General features: G+C 51.4%; 7 protein-coding genes across 7 annotated transcripts; 4 read left to right on the forward strand and 3 right to left on the reverse strand.

The window, feature by feature from the left end:
- Positions 1–4: 4 nt before the first annotated feature.
- Positions 5–709, forward strand: An19g00190 (hypothetical protein; the record flags this gene model as incomplete). The annotated part of the gene is made up of 3 exons (XM_059745927.1): positions 5–116; positions 196–282; positions 378–709. The coding sequence occupies 3 exons, from the start codon at positions 5–7 to the stop codon at positions 707–709; spliced, it is 531 nt and encodes a 176-aa protein (XP_059605063.1).
- A 127-nt stretch (positions 710–836) lies between these two features.
- On the forward strand, positions 837–1,864 carry An19g00200 (uncharacterized protein; the record flags this gene model as incomplete). The annotated part of the gene is given in 4 exon segments (XM_059745928.1): positions 837–1,215; positions 1,252–1,506; positions 1,585–1,769; positions 1,817–1,864. Coding segments are annotated over 4 exon segments (867 nt in total).
- A 502-nt stretch (positions 1,865–2,366) lies between these two features.
- An19g00210 (uncharacterized protein) lies at positions 2,367–2,869 on the reverse strand (the record flags this gene model as incomplete). The annotated part of the gene is made up of 2 exons (XM_059745929.1): positions 2,367–2,694; positions 2,769–2,869. The coding sequence occupies 2 exons, from the start codon at positions 2,867–2,869 to the stop codon at positions 2,367–2,369; spliced, it is 429 nt and encodes a 142-aa protein (XP_059605065.1).
- A 299-nt stretch (positions 2,870–3,168) lies between these two features.
- On the forward strand, positions 3,169–4,667 carry An19g00220 (hypothetical protein; the record flags this gene model as incomplete). The annotated part of the gene is made up of 5 exons (XM_059745930.1): positions 3,169–3,330; positions 3,414–3,587; positions 3,677–3,748; positions 4,091–4,164; positions 4,277–4,667. The coding sequence occupies 5 exons, from the start codon at positions 3,169–3,171 to the stop codon at positions 4,665–4,667; spliced, it is 873 nt and encodes a 290-aa protein (XP_059605066.1).
- A 526-nt stretch (positions 4,668–5,193) lies between these two features.
- On the reverse strand, positions 5,194–6,910 carry An19g00230 (uncharacterized protein; the record flags this gene model as incomplete). Its single annotated transcript, XM_059745931.1, has 5 exons — positions 5,194–5,475; positions 5,540–5,861; positions 5,918–5,982; positions 6,050–6,487; positions 6,689–6,910. The coding sequence occupies 5 exons, from the start codon at positions 6,908–6,910 to the stop codon at positions 5,194–5,196; spliced, it is 1,329 nt and encodes a 442-aa protein (XP_059605067.1).
- An 874-nt stretch (positions 6,911–7,784) lies between these two features.
- Positions 7,785–9,310, reverse strand: An19g00240 (uncharacterized protein; the record flags this gene model as incomplete). Its single annotated transcript, XM_059745933.1, has 4 exons — positions 7,785–8,209; positions 8,256–8,501; positions 8,552–8,835; positions 8,916–9,310. The coding sequence occupies 4 exons, from the start codon at positions 9,308–9,310 to the stop codon at positions 7,785–7,787; spliced, it is 1,350 nt and encodes a 449-aa protein (XP_059605068.1).
- A 58-nt stretch (positions 9,311–9,368) lies between these two features.
- An19g00250 (hypothetical protein) lies at positions 9,369–12,717 on the forward strand (the record flags this gene model as incomplete). Its single annotated transcript, XM_059745934.1, has 10 exons — positions 9,369–9,484; positions 9,569–9,709; positions 9,811–9,861; positions 9,981–10,125; positions 10,605–10,811; positions 10,885–10,979; positions 11,234–11,366; positions 11,851–11,937; positions 12,186–12,257; positions 12,559–12,717. 10 exons carry the CDS (start codon positions 9,369–9,371, stop codon positions 12,715–12,717), a joined length of 1,206 nt encoding a protein of 401 aa, XP_059605069.1.
- Between the last annotated feature and the right edge of the window lie 83 nt (positions 12,718–12,800).

Raw genomic sequence — 12,800 nt, forward strand, 5'->3', positions numbered from 1 at the left:
GGATATGCTTGTTATTTGCTATGGGAAGAGGACCACAGGGGAGGTGGCTGCCTCCCAGGAGCTAGCAGCGGATTTCAATAGCAAGACTCCTTCCTTATTATACGCCTCACCCCCAAGTGTGAGCTGTGTATCTGTCCCGTATATATAGCAAATCCGCGTCGGAAAAGTCGGGAATCGGATGATTTTCCGCTCCAGTACCGCGCTCCAGGAGATCCCGTGGGGTCATCCCCGGATTGACGGAAATATGTAGCATAAACCGGTTAAAAATGACGATGTTGGCAGGTATCAGTAATCTGATGGAGTGAGACAGCGAGTTATTCACTCTCCACAATTTTGTATGTCAGTTGTGTTCGTAAAACGCTTCTGGTGTTACCCAGGGAACGCAGCAGCGACCCTTGGCACGCATGATACATGTATATGTGTCGCTAACGTGCGAAACATGGGGCTTCATACATCCTTGATCAAAGAAGTTCTGATTGCACTCGAGCAATCATATTACTGGGTTCACCGGCATACATCTTGGGTTGCAAACAAGCTTTCTGATACTACATTATCTACCAACCCCAGTTATAACATGCGGAAAAGCACCCGAATCCGCCCATCGTCGCGTCGGATCCGTGGACAATTCCACCATTGCGAACACAGTCAGTCTCTCCATGCTTTGGGATTCCTAGAACACCACTCAAATTTGCCTAATGCTATAATCTAACCCCATATCTGAAGCAATATCCTCGGGATAAACTCCGAGACGCCTCCTATAAGGCCGGAAGTCCCTCTATGAAACCGTAAACGTTATCTCATCAACACAGCACCTGAAATGGAACCTGTCGCGTTTGATGCGCTCCCCCTCCGAAAGGATGGCCCCAATGAATATGCCTAAGGTTTGTTTTGGTATAACTGACCAGCTAGGTATGCTGAATCGCCTCACACCCGAGACAACGAGGGAAGCAGCAAAAGAAATCATCGACGGAGTCCGTGTATCCACCGACTGGTTTTCGACTAGTATGCAAAAACCGTGTTTTGGCCGGCCAAAGCTCGAACATGTTGTGAAGAACAAAGCGCCGCGGGCTGTAAACGACGACAGCCTTCCTTTCAATACGTAGATTAGCTCTCAGTGGGATGGATTCCGACACTATGGGTATCAAAATGAGAAGATCTATCTCAACGGGTGTACTCTGGAGGAGATCCAGAGTGGGGATAGAAATGGGATCCACGGTTCGTTTGTTCTATATTCTACTTGAACTCATGCAGCGCTAATTGCCTCAGTATGGGTTGAGAATGGTGGAATTGTAGGACGCGGCGTTCTCCTCGATTACGCCTCCTGGGCTGAAGAACATGGGATACAAATCAACTGCTTCTCTACCTCATCTATTTCTGTCTCTTTTCTAAAAGAAATTGCCATCAGCCAGGGAACAACTTTAAAAACAGGCGATATCCTGTTCATCCGCACTGGCTGGACCCACGCCTACGAGAAGCTCTCCGCAGAACAATGCCAAGAGCTAGCTAGTGTGAAAGTCCCACCGGCTCTTGGTGTCGAATCATCCGAAGAAACCCTGCGTTGGATCTGGAATGAAGGATTCGCAGCTGTTGCGGGGGATATGCCCAGTTTCGAAGCATGGCCATACCAGAATACTGACTTTTGGTTGCATGAGTGGGTGCTCGCGGGCTGGGGCTTCCCTATTGGAGAATTGTTTGATCTGGATCGACTGAGCCAAGAGTGTCGGAAGCGGAACCGATGGAGCTTCTTCTTCAGTAGTGTTCCGTTGAAGGTAGGGCGTTGTGCTTTTTGTTGGTAGTTCTACGCTTACTGGTCTAGGTCCCTGGTGGAGTTGCTAGTCCACCAAATGGTGTTGCGATTTCTTGATCGGCTTTATGCGTTGGGGTTATTGAGACGCTGTTGTACATATACGATGAAGGTTAATGAACGGTAATGGTTTTGCCTATTCGCATGTTGATTGAGTCAAGCTGTGTAGTTTATATCGAGCTGATCCTATCCCTAAAGAAACTAACTGTTGGGTTCGAATTGTCGGGTCACCTGTTGATTGTCCCGAATTAGCAGAGCAATTGCAATCACTGGGCCACAATTCACGTGCACCATAGCAATTGGTTACATGCTTCGCTCAGTATCATGGAACTTAATTCACGGAAAGCACCGTTTCCATTCTTTTACCAGTGTCATAAGCTTTGAAATAACAATATTCACTTCGCGTTGACTATGAGTATGATGTGATTTCCAGCTCCTATACGACACTCGACACAATCAGTCGATTTCAAAAGAGAAACAGATCAAAATATGCTAACGCCCTCTCCTGCAGCACTGCTGCATCCGGAACTCGCCGGACAACTCCTTAAAATCCCAAACGCCGTTATTTGCTATTCTTCTTCTTCTGCTGCTCCAAAATGTCGATGTAGACGTGGCCCAGAGGTCCAGCCTCTGGGCTCCATCCCCCATGTTCGACACGATACTTGCTATTACTGTCCAGCATCTCGACGATGTTGACAGGATTGCCCTGGCGATTATCCCAGTGCAATTCGCAGATCTTTTCCTCGTCGTGGAAGAGGTCCAGCCGGCCCTCGCTGCCGCGGCGACCACGAGCACAGATCTCACCGATGCCGTACGAGGGGATGGTGATTTCATCGATCTCGTCTTCGGTGAGGGACTGTCTGCGGTTGTTGGGGTCGTGGAATTCACCACTATCATGAGATATCAGTTAGTATACAAGAGAAGAGTTTCAATTGAGTGCAGTTTCAATGAAGAGTTTCCATACCCTTCGATGACGGTGTGTCGGACGGTGATCTCGCCCTTCTCCAGGTGGTCCCGGATGTGGAAAGAGACCCATTGGTCGTCCATGGGGCCGGCTGCAGGCATCTTAAATGAAGCAGGGCAGAAGGTGAGTAGAAAGGGTATGTGTGTATCTATGTATGCTGTGATGCTTTGAGGATGATGGGAGAGAGAAGAGCGAGTCGAGCAGCTACCGAAGGGGCTATTTATTGCTGAGGCCGGGCTGTGGGGTGATTCGAGAGCGGCATTGGACAAGGGCTGATCAGTCTCCCAATTTGCTTGGATGAATGGACGGAGAGGAGCCAGAGATGAGACAGTGAGGAAAGAGGATCAGATGACGGCAGGGTGGGTTGATGTGGTTGGCTCGGCGGTGGGCTGATCCACGGATGGAGACATGCAGATGCTGGGATTGTGGGGGTGGGCCGGCAGTTGACGGGCTGCTGCTCACTGGCTCTATTGTGTTTCGTTGCTCGCATGGCGTTGCTACTGGTGGCGTCATGGCCCGTGGTATCTTTGTCGCCGGCACCGATGGCATCACCACTTTTTTGGTGTTGCTGCTTTGGCTTCGTCTGTTACCCCCGGCTTGTTTTCCCCGCACCACCCGCCCAATGATCACCAGTTGTTGTCCCAGGGATCGGCAGAGCTGTCGATGCTGCTCCATCTTTCTAATTGGATGACATGTCACCTATTTCCCTTGGTGGCGAGACTGCTGGTCTGGGAATTTGGCCAGAGAGACCTGGCCAAAAGGTTTCAAGTTGGCGGTTTCCACCTAAATCTTCCCCTCGTGATGGTACCAATAAGCCCGGTTTCGTCTATTGGCTCAAATCCAAAAGTACCTGGCTTTTGAACCACTGGAATTTCTCGAAACCACTTTGTTGGACGTAATGCCTGCAGCTTCGTACCATCATGCAGGACTCGTGGCCAGTGCTGATAGGAGGGCCAGATAAATGTCGGGGATCAATCTTGGTTACAGCTAACGAATAATGGCTTGCATTTTACCCAGAAGTGCTGCTGATCTGAAATAGAATGGCTCCTTACTCTCTCTACTGCTAGCATGGTCCTTTCAGTTTGATGCCTTTTGAGGGTCAATGAACTCCAACATGGTAGGGAGTAGACTCGTCCGGTTGCGTAGTAGGAGGCCGGCGCACCAATGCAGGCAGGAATTGGCCGAAAGCTAGGGATGCACTACACATAACTTACTTGACAGACCATCACCAAATCGGGTCATGATCATCTACGGCACTCCATGCACTTGCAGTCTTCTTGCAGCAAGTGTCGTCTCAGCCGATCGGGTGAAGATCCGCGCAGCCCCAACGTGACCACTTGCCTGCCTTTGTCCGGTCAGTGCCGATCCTTCCCCCCTCGATTCAGAGTGGTACAAAGTAGATACAAAGTAAGAAACCATGTTAGGGATCGGAATAATCTAACCTGATGAAGCGTAGATCGGCCAGGACATTTCCCCGCGCGACAGATACGACGTTTGGTCGTCCCCAGCACGAATGAGCAGCATACGGCTCGGGACGGTCGCGTAGTCCAACGGCTCGTACAGGCGACGTCAGCTGGTGATATTGCAGACTTACGAGGGAGGAATCGACGATGGGTTGTTGTTCGAAACAGTGTGGCCTTCCGGATGGGAATCTGCCCACCCAATGTAGTAGATGAAGGGCACTCGAAACAGCGTCGAGGAAACACCAGTTGCCCGTTGGCTATCTTGGAGAGTGACAGTGTCACCCCAGGCATCATCCAGAGAGCCATAGAAACCTACCCCAGCTTGCCAGTCCGAGTTGGTCAGGGACAACTGGGATGGGAAGTCAATTTTGCGTGGATTGCACGGCTGCTCCCCCGTCACGCGGGAGCGGCTTGTCGCGGTTCAGATGCAAGGTAAAGGCGGGGATGGCTTCCATCCGCCCAATTGCTCAATACTCTCTGGTTCGAGATGCATGGGTCGTATCGGTTGACCAAAAGTAACGCTGACAACGCGCCCACCCCGCTCAAGGTCGAACCGTTTCAATCACGCAGTCAGCCTCTGGAAATCATCAGCAAAGCACAGTTCTCAATTACGGACAACTTTCGTGTCTCGTACAAGCAAGCAGAGGTGGGAAATGAAGCAAATGATGGGATTAGAGCACTGCATCTCTGGCTAGGCTACTTGGCGCTTGGTGCAAGGATTCTGGGTTTACTTAGCCTGGACAGGCCAGGCAAGTCAAATGCAAATGTCATGCACTTCACCTATTAGGGAGCTTCACGGAGGATATTATACATGCGTGCAAACAAGCAAGGCGACTGCCCCGGATTTTTTGCTTTATGATGGAGAACAACTTCTTAATCACCGCTCTATGACCACTTTATGCAACAACCACAGGGTCCCGATGTTAAAGGATGATACCATAACGCCCGTAGATATCTGCCCTTCAGGCTTCATAGTTATAACAGAGGTATCCTCCAACCGGGTTCATGACGTCGGCCACAGTGACATCTGGCATTATATTGAATGTGGTCAGGGTGTAATTGAGCGTTGTCTGTGGCCAGCCTGATGCAGGCTCAACATTGGCCGACTCATTGATCGCAGGGCCACCCATGTCCCATAGGCGGTTTGCGGGATCATGCATCTGCCACCGGTACCACAGACGGTCGATATAGCCATGGTGCAGATAGAACAACGGGTCACCTGGGGAGGTCTTCACATCTTCCATCTAGTTTCCTATGCGTCAGTTCATTGAACCCATGCTCTTGACGATGGAAACAGCAAGCACTCACCACTCCGCCAACCGCCCAGTGGCCTCCTCGGTGAGGCGTGGCGGCAATGCAGGCAAAATATTCGTCATAGGAGTCGAATGTATTGCAGTGGGCGACTGCCGCACCCGTAGTATTCATTATCGCCTCGAAATTTCCCCAGCTGCGGTTCATGCAGAACACCGTGTTTTGATTCTGGGGACCAATATGTTCCGTATAGTATGCGAAGGCCCCATCGGTCACACATCCATCAGGTTCCGTGCCATTGCCACCAAACGCATCTGCATCCCACATCTCCGACCGGAACATGTTCCCGGAATCTGTGTCGTATGCCTCATTCCACCATCTGCAACGTAGTCAGCCTCCTTTCGTTCTGTGCCAACGAGGGGGTTCGCAACCTACGCCATTGGACCGGTATACCCACACTGCTCCTTCAGCANTGTCTCATAAGTATGCAGGAAATACCGNTGCCAGNGCAAGAATTGGCCCTATTCCATCAGACTCGGCTTTGACAATGTTTCTCGCGAGACTTACCACACTATGGATAATGTCACCCACTGGGGTGTTGGTAAGGGCGCGGTGCAAGGCCTGTAGATCGCTGAAGCGGTTCGTGGTCGCCTCTAGCCCCGTTTGTGCAGGAAGATCCATCAAGCAGTTCACGCCCTGGAGATAGCTTTGCTGTTCGACCTTGGTCATATTCCGCCATTCCTTTCGAATGGTCATCTTCTCTGGCGTACACCCCCCTGAGAACAGCCCTGGATCAAGGGTAGTCGCCGCATCAGAGGTTGGGGTTGCGCTGGTAGAAACCAGCCTAATCGCGGGCAAAAGCCAAAGGGCGGAAAGCATCATATTCAACGTGTTGCTAGCAAGATTGTAGCCCACTGGCGGGTCAATATTATGAGCGACGGCCAGTAAAGGAGGCACGACGACTTTTTTGTGGACGATCCACTCGGTTTTTGCCCCAAGCAGAAACTAGCCAAGTGGAAACGAGAAATTTTATGTCTGGACTTCAATGTCTTATCGCAAATAGTTCGATCGATCCTCATTCTTCGCTCATGCTGAATTCGGCCACCTTTGCCTATCGATATCCCGAAATAGCCGAATAACCCACAGATCAGACAGCCATGTTCAGCTTCCAAGGTTGCGATCCTAAGATTCCAAGCGTCCACCAACCGATTCAGTAGCTGGGCCACGGCTTAGCCATGATGGAGCAGTGTTTATTTGTGGACAGACCTGGTCTCCCTGTTTGGTATGTGAGGAGCATTCCAAAGACAAATGGCCCAACCACAGCGGGCATGTAAACTCAATGCCTTCCGCAGTCAACAACATACAATTCTCACAGAATAAGGCTGGAAACTGGATTGCCACGCCGTCGCCAGATATGTGGCTGGACATTCCGCCCTGCAACCCTGTTATTTCTTATTCGCGAGGGCTGATTGCCAAATTAGTGGATCCATGCAATCCAGAGTTGTTGACAGCGAGATTGGCAGGTCAAGAAGGGCGTTAATTCCAGCATCTGTTCTCCAGCCCATCATCTGACTCTCGAATAACTTTGTACTTTTTATTCCACTTCCTCTCCATATTGCCGCTTATTTAGCAACGAGCTTGAGTCAGTCACGAACCAGAGCAGTCTTTGACGGGAGCGCTTCACCCGGTACGAAGGGAATGCAGCCCAGACCTCCACAGGAACGGCACGGCATGCGATTATTTCTAAAACGGGATTCTGCCAGCCTTGCCAAATGAAAGCGCATCCGACTGTCCGACGAAGAGGTTTCCTCACCAAGATGTACGCCGATGATGGAGTGACGCAGCATCCCTTGTCGCATGCCTTTACAACGTCTGCAGTACAGGTGAGTGGGATTAAGGCCTTCGTGTTCCACTCCTCAACTAATGTGGACTAGGGCAACTAATTGATAGACGAATCCCAGTCAGGGCTTTCGCGACATGGAGCATGCCGTCATGCACATTGCCCATCACGTATGCCTGGTGGCTTGAGTTTGCGAGTGACCTAGCCAATGTTCACAGCAAGGCCTCTTTGGGCCAAGATGCAAGCCGTTTATAAACCACGCCCTGGGATGTATTCCCAGCCGGGTACGGCACACGCGCATCGCCTGCTGTGTTTAAGTCCGCCAGCCAAGCACCCGTGCTTGACCATTTCAGGCGTACAGACAGCGACTAGCGCATTGAGGGATCACCGGCCTATGTTATCATTGTTCGTTTGACTACACCCAATGTTGAACCGTTTCAATTTCACTACAATCGCATGCCATCAAATAACCACGGGCGATTGTAAGCTCATCTGGCTCTGTGGAGTGGGGGGTCCGAACATAGTGAATGCTTCCAGGGTCTGACGCCAAATGCCCGTGTCCCAGTCGTTCTGCATCAGCGTTTCAAGGTACACAGCCGGTTCCGGCTGCACAGGCAATTGACTTGGTGTCCAGTGGGGTTGCGACTCGAAAACTATGGAAGGGGGCGGGCCCTGCCATGAGACGGGGGGTCGAGGAGGGCCATAAGCCTCGCTCGGATGTTGCACCACATGACTAATACTGCACTGGCGCTGCGCCTCACTTTTGCTTTTCTCTAGCCATGCCACCATGCTAATCACTCGGCAATTCGACCAGATATCATCACCAAGAGAGAGCGAAGCAATCTTTCGCATGGTGGCCAGGACGTCCTCGTGAACCCGCCGACTGTCTATTTCTGGTGTCGGGTGGTTGTAGTTCCCGAATAGCAAGCTCACTTTGGCAAGAACCAGCATCACGTACCAAAGGGTATAATATGAGGAGGCCGGCAGGTGCACAGCCACATCTGGTGGTACCTGGAGATACGTGGCAAGAACCCGGTGAGCTGAGGCCGTAAGATGCTGCAGCCGATTGATCTCCCGAAGTCGAAAGATATCTCTGCGGCGCTGTACTGCTTGCCCCAAAGTCAAAGTGGTGAGTGCAGTGAGCTCCAGACGAAGGGCCCCTTGTGATTAGATGGTTAGCTTTCCGAAATAGGGGCAGAAGCAGGTTTCTTGAAGCGCCAGCAACTCACAGTTGTCACACGAGGCGAGACGTGATAGTTGGTCCTCAGTCTGCCTCTCTTGTCGTTCGATGGAATCTACGATTTGCTCCCATGACGCATCCCGAGGGTGGTAGGAGCAGAGGCATACGTCTTCATCGAAGACACATTGCGTACGTCGCAAGAAATTGTTGGAGAGAATATATTCCCCTAGGAGGACGTCGCTAGGGTATTCCGGCTTCCGAGCAAGGTCCTCCACACACTGCGTAATCCATTTGGTGTGTCTCATCGTCACCTGCCGGCGAAACAGTGTCGACCTTTAGTGTGAACGTTAGTTGCACCTCTGAATGCCAAGCGCGGAAGGAAAGGTCTTCCTAATGTAACAGGCGACACTCACGTGCAACACAAATGATAGCAGCCGAGCAGAGCCCTCTGCTCTGTGGGGTTGGAATGATGGCGTTGGTTGTCTGCAGGCTCTGGAGGAATAGGCTGCATGCGGATGTTCTCGTCCTTGTCTATCCCCAGATCGACGACAACCATGTGGGCCATTTCAAGTAGCATGTACTTGTGGATATGCGGGGTCCGCCAGTGGTAATGAAACCATGCGCAATGGACAAGAAGCCCTAGCAGTAGATCGAGGTTGCGTTCACTCTTGGCGATCAAACGGGTGGCTGCCGTTTCCCGGACGAGGGCCTCCAGTTTGTGTTGCAGGAGCGGTTTGTGTTCCATACACACGGTGACAATGCACAGCAGGAGGAAAGGTGAGCGCTGGCGGAGTACCTCGATCTCCATGTCGGCGGATACGATCACGAAGGGGAATTAGGCCATTTTCTGGGTACGAAACTTGTCCATGAGCTCGTCGGCCTCCCGTAGGGTGACCAACCCGCCTAGCACGGGTTCCCCCGATGCCTCATCGCTGGGTCGGGAGCTCTCCCGGCGGTGGTGGGGTCGCGGCGAGTCTGGTGGGTGCGTAGACAGAGTTGCACTGGAGACACTGCCGTGGTGAGAGAATTCACCTTGCTGGGTACAATTAGAGCGAGCCTTATTGAGGCCTCATCCGCAATATGGGGGGAGAGGAATTGCATACCTTCTGGCCCAGTTGCGCTGCCAAGTTATCAATCTGCTCCTGAAGGGCATCAATGCGGGTCTTCCTGTGATGGCGGAGGGGGGAGATCAATCAGCCAATGGTCGGTCGCCGGGGATATATTCAGTATAGTAGTAGTAAGTAGTAGTAGTCTTCTATGTAGTATGTGTAATCACGAGGCCGGGAATGTGGATCAGGATGAATGCAGGCTAATTGGGAGGATTGTAGAAGCAGAAAAAGCAACAATGTCGGATGACAGGTGGGAGGGAATGCTAAAGCGACAAAAGTGCATTAAACAGTACCATAGATAGACAATAGGTATGTTATGAAGTAAGTAAGTACGTACTCACCTGGGACGGTTGACATGGGGGGACTCAGGCAGCGAGCATGGCTGGCCCAACCGGGTGCAGCGCACGCACGTGCCCGTGGGGGGAACGGGCACGCAGCGGACTTTCAATCGAACGCATCGGACGCAAGCATGGCGTCGCGGTGGCTGCTTGCGATTCATTTGCTCCGCAGCAATGTGGGTTCGTCACCGTTAGAGCCAGGCACAAAGCAAGCACGTTTGGGGGGGGGGGGGCGGCGTTGGACGTGGCAGAAAGGGAGAGGGGGGGGAAGGAAGGAAACCAGAAAGTGGGAAGATGCAGGGGGGAATTGTGTCTAGCTTGCTCGTGTCGAGTGACAGACCAGAAAACTAGTACTAAGTTAGTGCTGACGGGATTGATTATTCCTCTGAAAAAGTCCCCTTCTCCCGAGTCACATGAGACGGGCCCGCGCTTCCCTTCAATTCCTCTGTGCTTCCCCCGTCACCATCTACCGTAAGTTAGTAGTCTCTCTCCATAGTACTCTCCGTTCACTTCTCACTGTTACTTTTCATCCTCTCCTTCAACCTCCTTCCCTCTTACCATTGTTCTAGATAGATATTCTTCTTCGCCTTCTATCTTCCAATTGCATTTCACCCCCTTACTTCTTCCACGACATTAGTACCTCTTTACGTTGCAGGGTCCCCGCCAATGGCAACCAATCCCAAGGCTGCTCGAAGCGGGAGGCTGCACTAGAGATGCGGCATCGGTGCGACCGAGTCGGAGTCGGAGCAGGAATCAGCCGGACAGACTATTGAGCACTAGCAACAACTGTCCATCTCGTCTAGATAACGATAATTGCTGTTATCCCCTCTCGCTCTACCTCATCAATTTTAGTCATCCTCTAGTTTCCATAGTTGCATGAATGAAACTGTTCAACCAACGATGAGCTCTTCAGGTCTGGCTTTCCGGGGAACCAGACGAACTGGTGGATCGCCGATCGCTGTCACGCTCCACTCTTCGACACCATGGCTCCAGCTATCGATATAACAGACGATTGTTCGGGTGATATGCTGTAGCGTACATTATTTACTTGTACATCACCAGCCATTCAGATCTTCTTCTCTGACAATTGTTTCACATTACGGATACATACTGGTAGCACGGCTAAATGTTGAAGTCACTTCCGGATGCTGCTGGGTCCGGTCGGCTTCTGTGTGCGAAGAGCGTCGCGGATCATCAGAATATGAGATTAAACCTGCATCTAGATTCACGACCACAATGGCCATCCTTGGGATGTCGTTCTACCCAACTGTGCGTTTAATTCAGGGCACTAGGCACTGATCCATGGGTCCGTGAGGACGATCCCAGATTGTCCCTTTGTGATAAGGTTTGTACCCCGCAGCAGAGTGCACTGTCCAGGGCCATATGTGGGGAGAACAGCTTATCCAGCCTTGATTCCGTGGGTACATATTGCTTTCTCCAGGCTTGTTTTTGGGGCCTTCCCTAGCATCAACGGGCCTTTCCGTCCGCATTCTCAACAACGTGTATTGAAGCAATCCAGTTCATCACATTGTAGCCTCTTGAGTAACCTTCAACTTGTTCAATCGGATTAGCCATCGAGCTATGTTTGCCATAAGAACGGTATTTTTACGATCTGGCGGACACGAAATTTCAAATCTATCATTTGCCACTCCACGGTACACACGGTGAGAGACAGGTAACACCATTGAAAAGAGGAAAAGAAAAGAGGGAGGGGGAATCACAACAGAACGAGATGAATGAATGTGTAAATAAGTGAAGTGGAAAGGTAAATTCCGTTCCTCTTCCCAGAGCTTCGGCCTGATCATCCAAATGAAGTCATCGAGTTGATTTATGGAACACAATTTCACTACCGTTGGGATTCCCCCTGATCTGGATAATGTCTACGAGTGGTGTGCAACCAGAAGAGACATGATGCACTGCCTATAGAACACCAGGCAGTACTGAGGGCGCTTGCTGATCGTATGACGTATCGACATCCTGAGACACAGGTGTAGTTGTCAGTTAGGCCAAACGTAGTATGTTTCATTATTTTCATTGCTAATCGTCGGCCTACCATAGTCCACCCTCGTCGAAAGGCCACTGAGGTCAGCCAGTCCTGCTCCCACATACTGGTAAACAGAAACCCTAGGACGCCCCAAAACCTTGCCATCGTTTCAAACATTACAGAATGGCGCGGCTCATGATCAAAAAGCGATCCCAAGACCACAGATAGTGCCTGGGGTACGATGAAACACAGAGGGTTCTGTTAACGGAAACATTTCCCGCGGAAACGGGGTCCATGCGTGCCCGTGATAAGGCTTTCAAGTCGGTCAGGGAAACTACATTAGGCGGCATCATCAATAGGTAACCCCTGCAGTATGAGACGTCCGGAGAACAAAGTCTCCATCAATGGTTGCACCAGTAACCTTGGGTTGGAGCCCTCCCATCATGCCATAGCGGGCATATACCAACCGAAGATTTCCCGGACGAAAAAATTAGAGCCTTTTGCTGACGACGCCTGCAGAGCTACCAGACAGTAGCACTGCGGGTCAAGCCACAGCAACGTCCGCGCGGAGGTAAGATGAAACAGTGGTGGCTTTACCACCGCGCATGCGCTCCGTTAATCGTAGGAGGCTAGATACCGCAACGCGGCTGGTCTCCTGGCGGAGTGGAAACTCATGCAGGGGCTAGACCCAGTGGACTTAGATCCCAGATCAGGAGGCCAGGATGCCGTCACCGCCGTTAATGCGGGGGAGATCAAGTGCGCGATGGGAGCATACACGCAGTAAGGCAGAGGAGGCTATCCACTCCGGATATATGCTTATTCCGTGTACTGTCACGTGCACTTAATCCCGATCGTGGGAGGATTCTA

This window comes from Aspergillus niger, assembly GCF_000002855.4.
Source record: "Aspergillus niger supercontig An19".
Classification (NCBI taxonomy): domain Eukaryota; kingdom Fungi; phylum Ascomycota; class Eurotiomycetes; order Eurotiales; family Aspergillaceae; genus Aspergillus; species Aspergillus niger.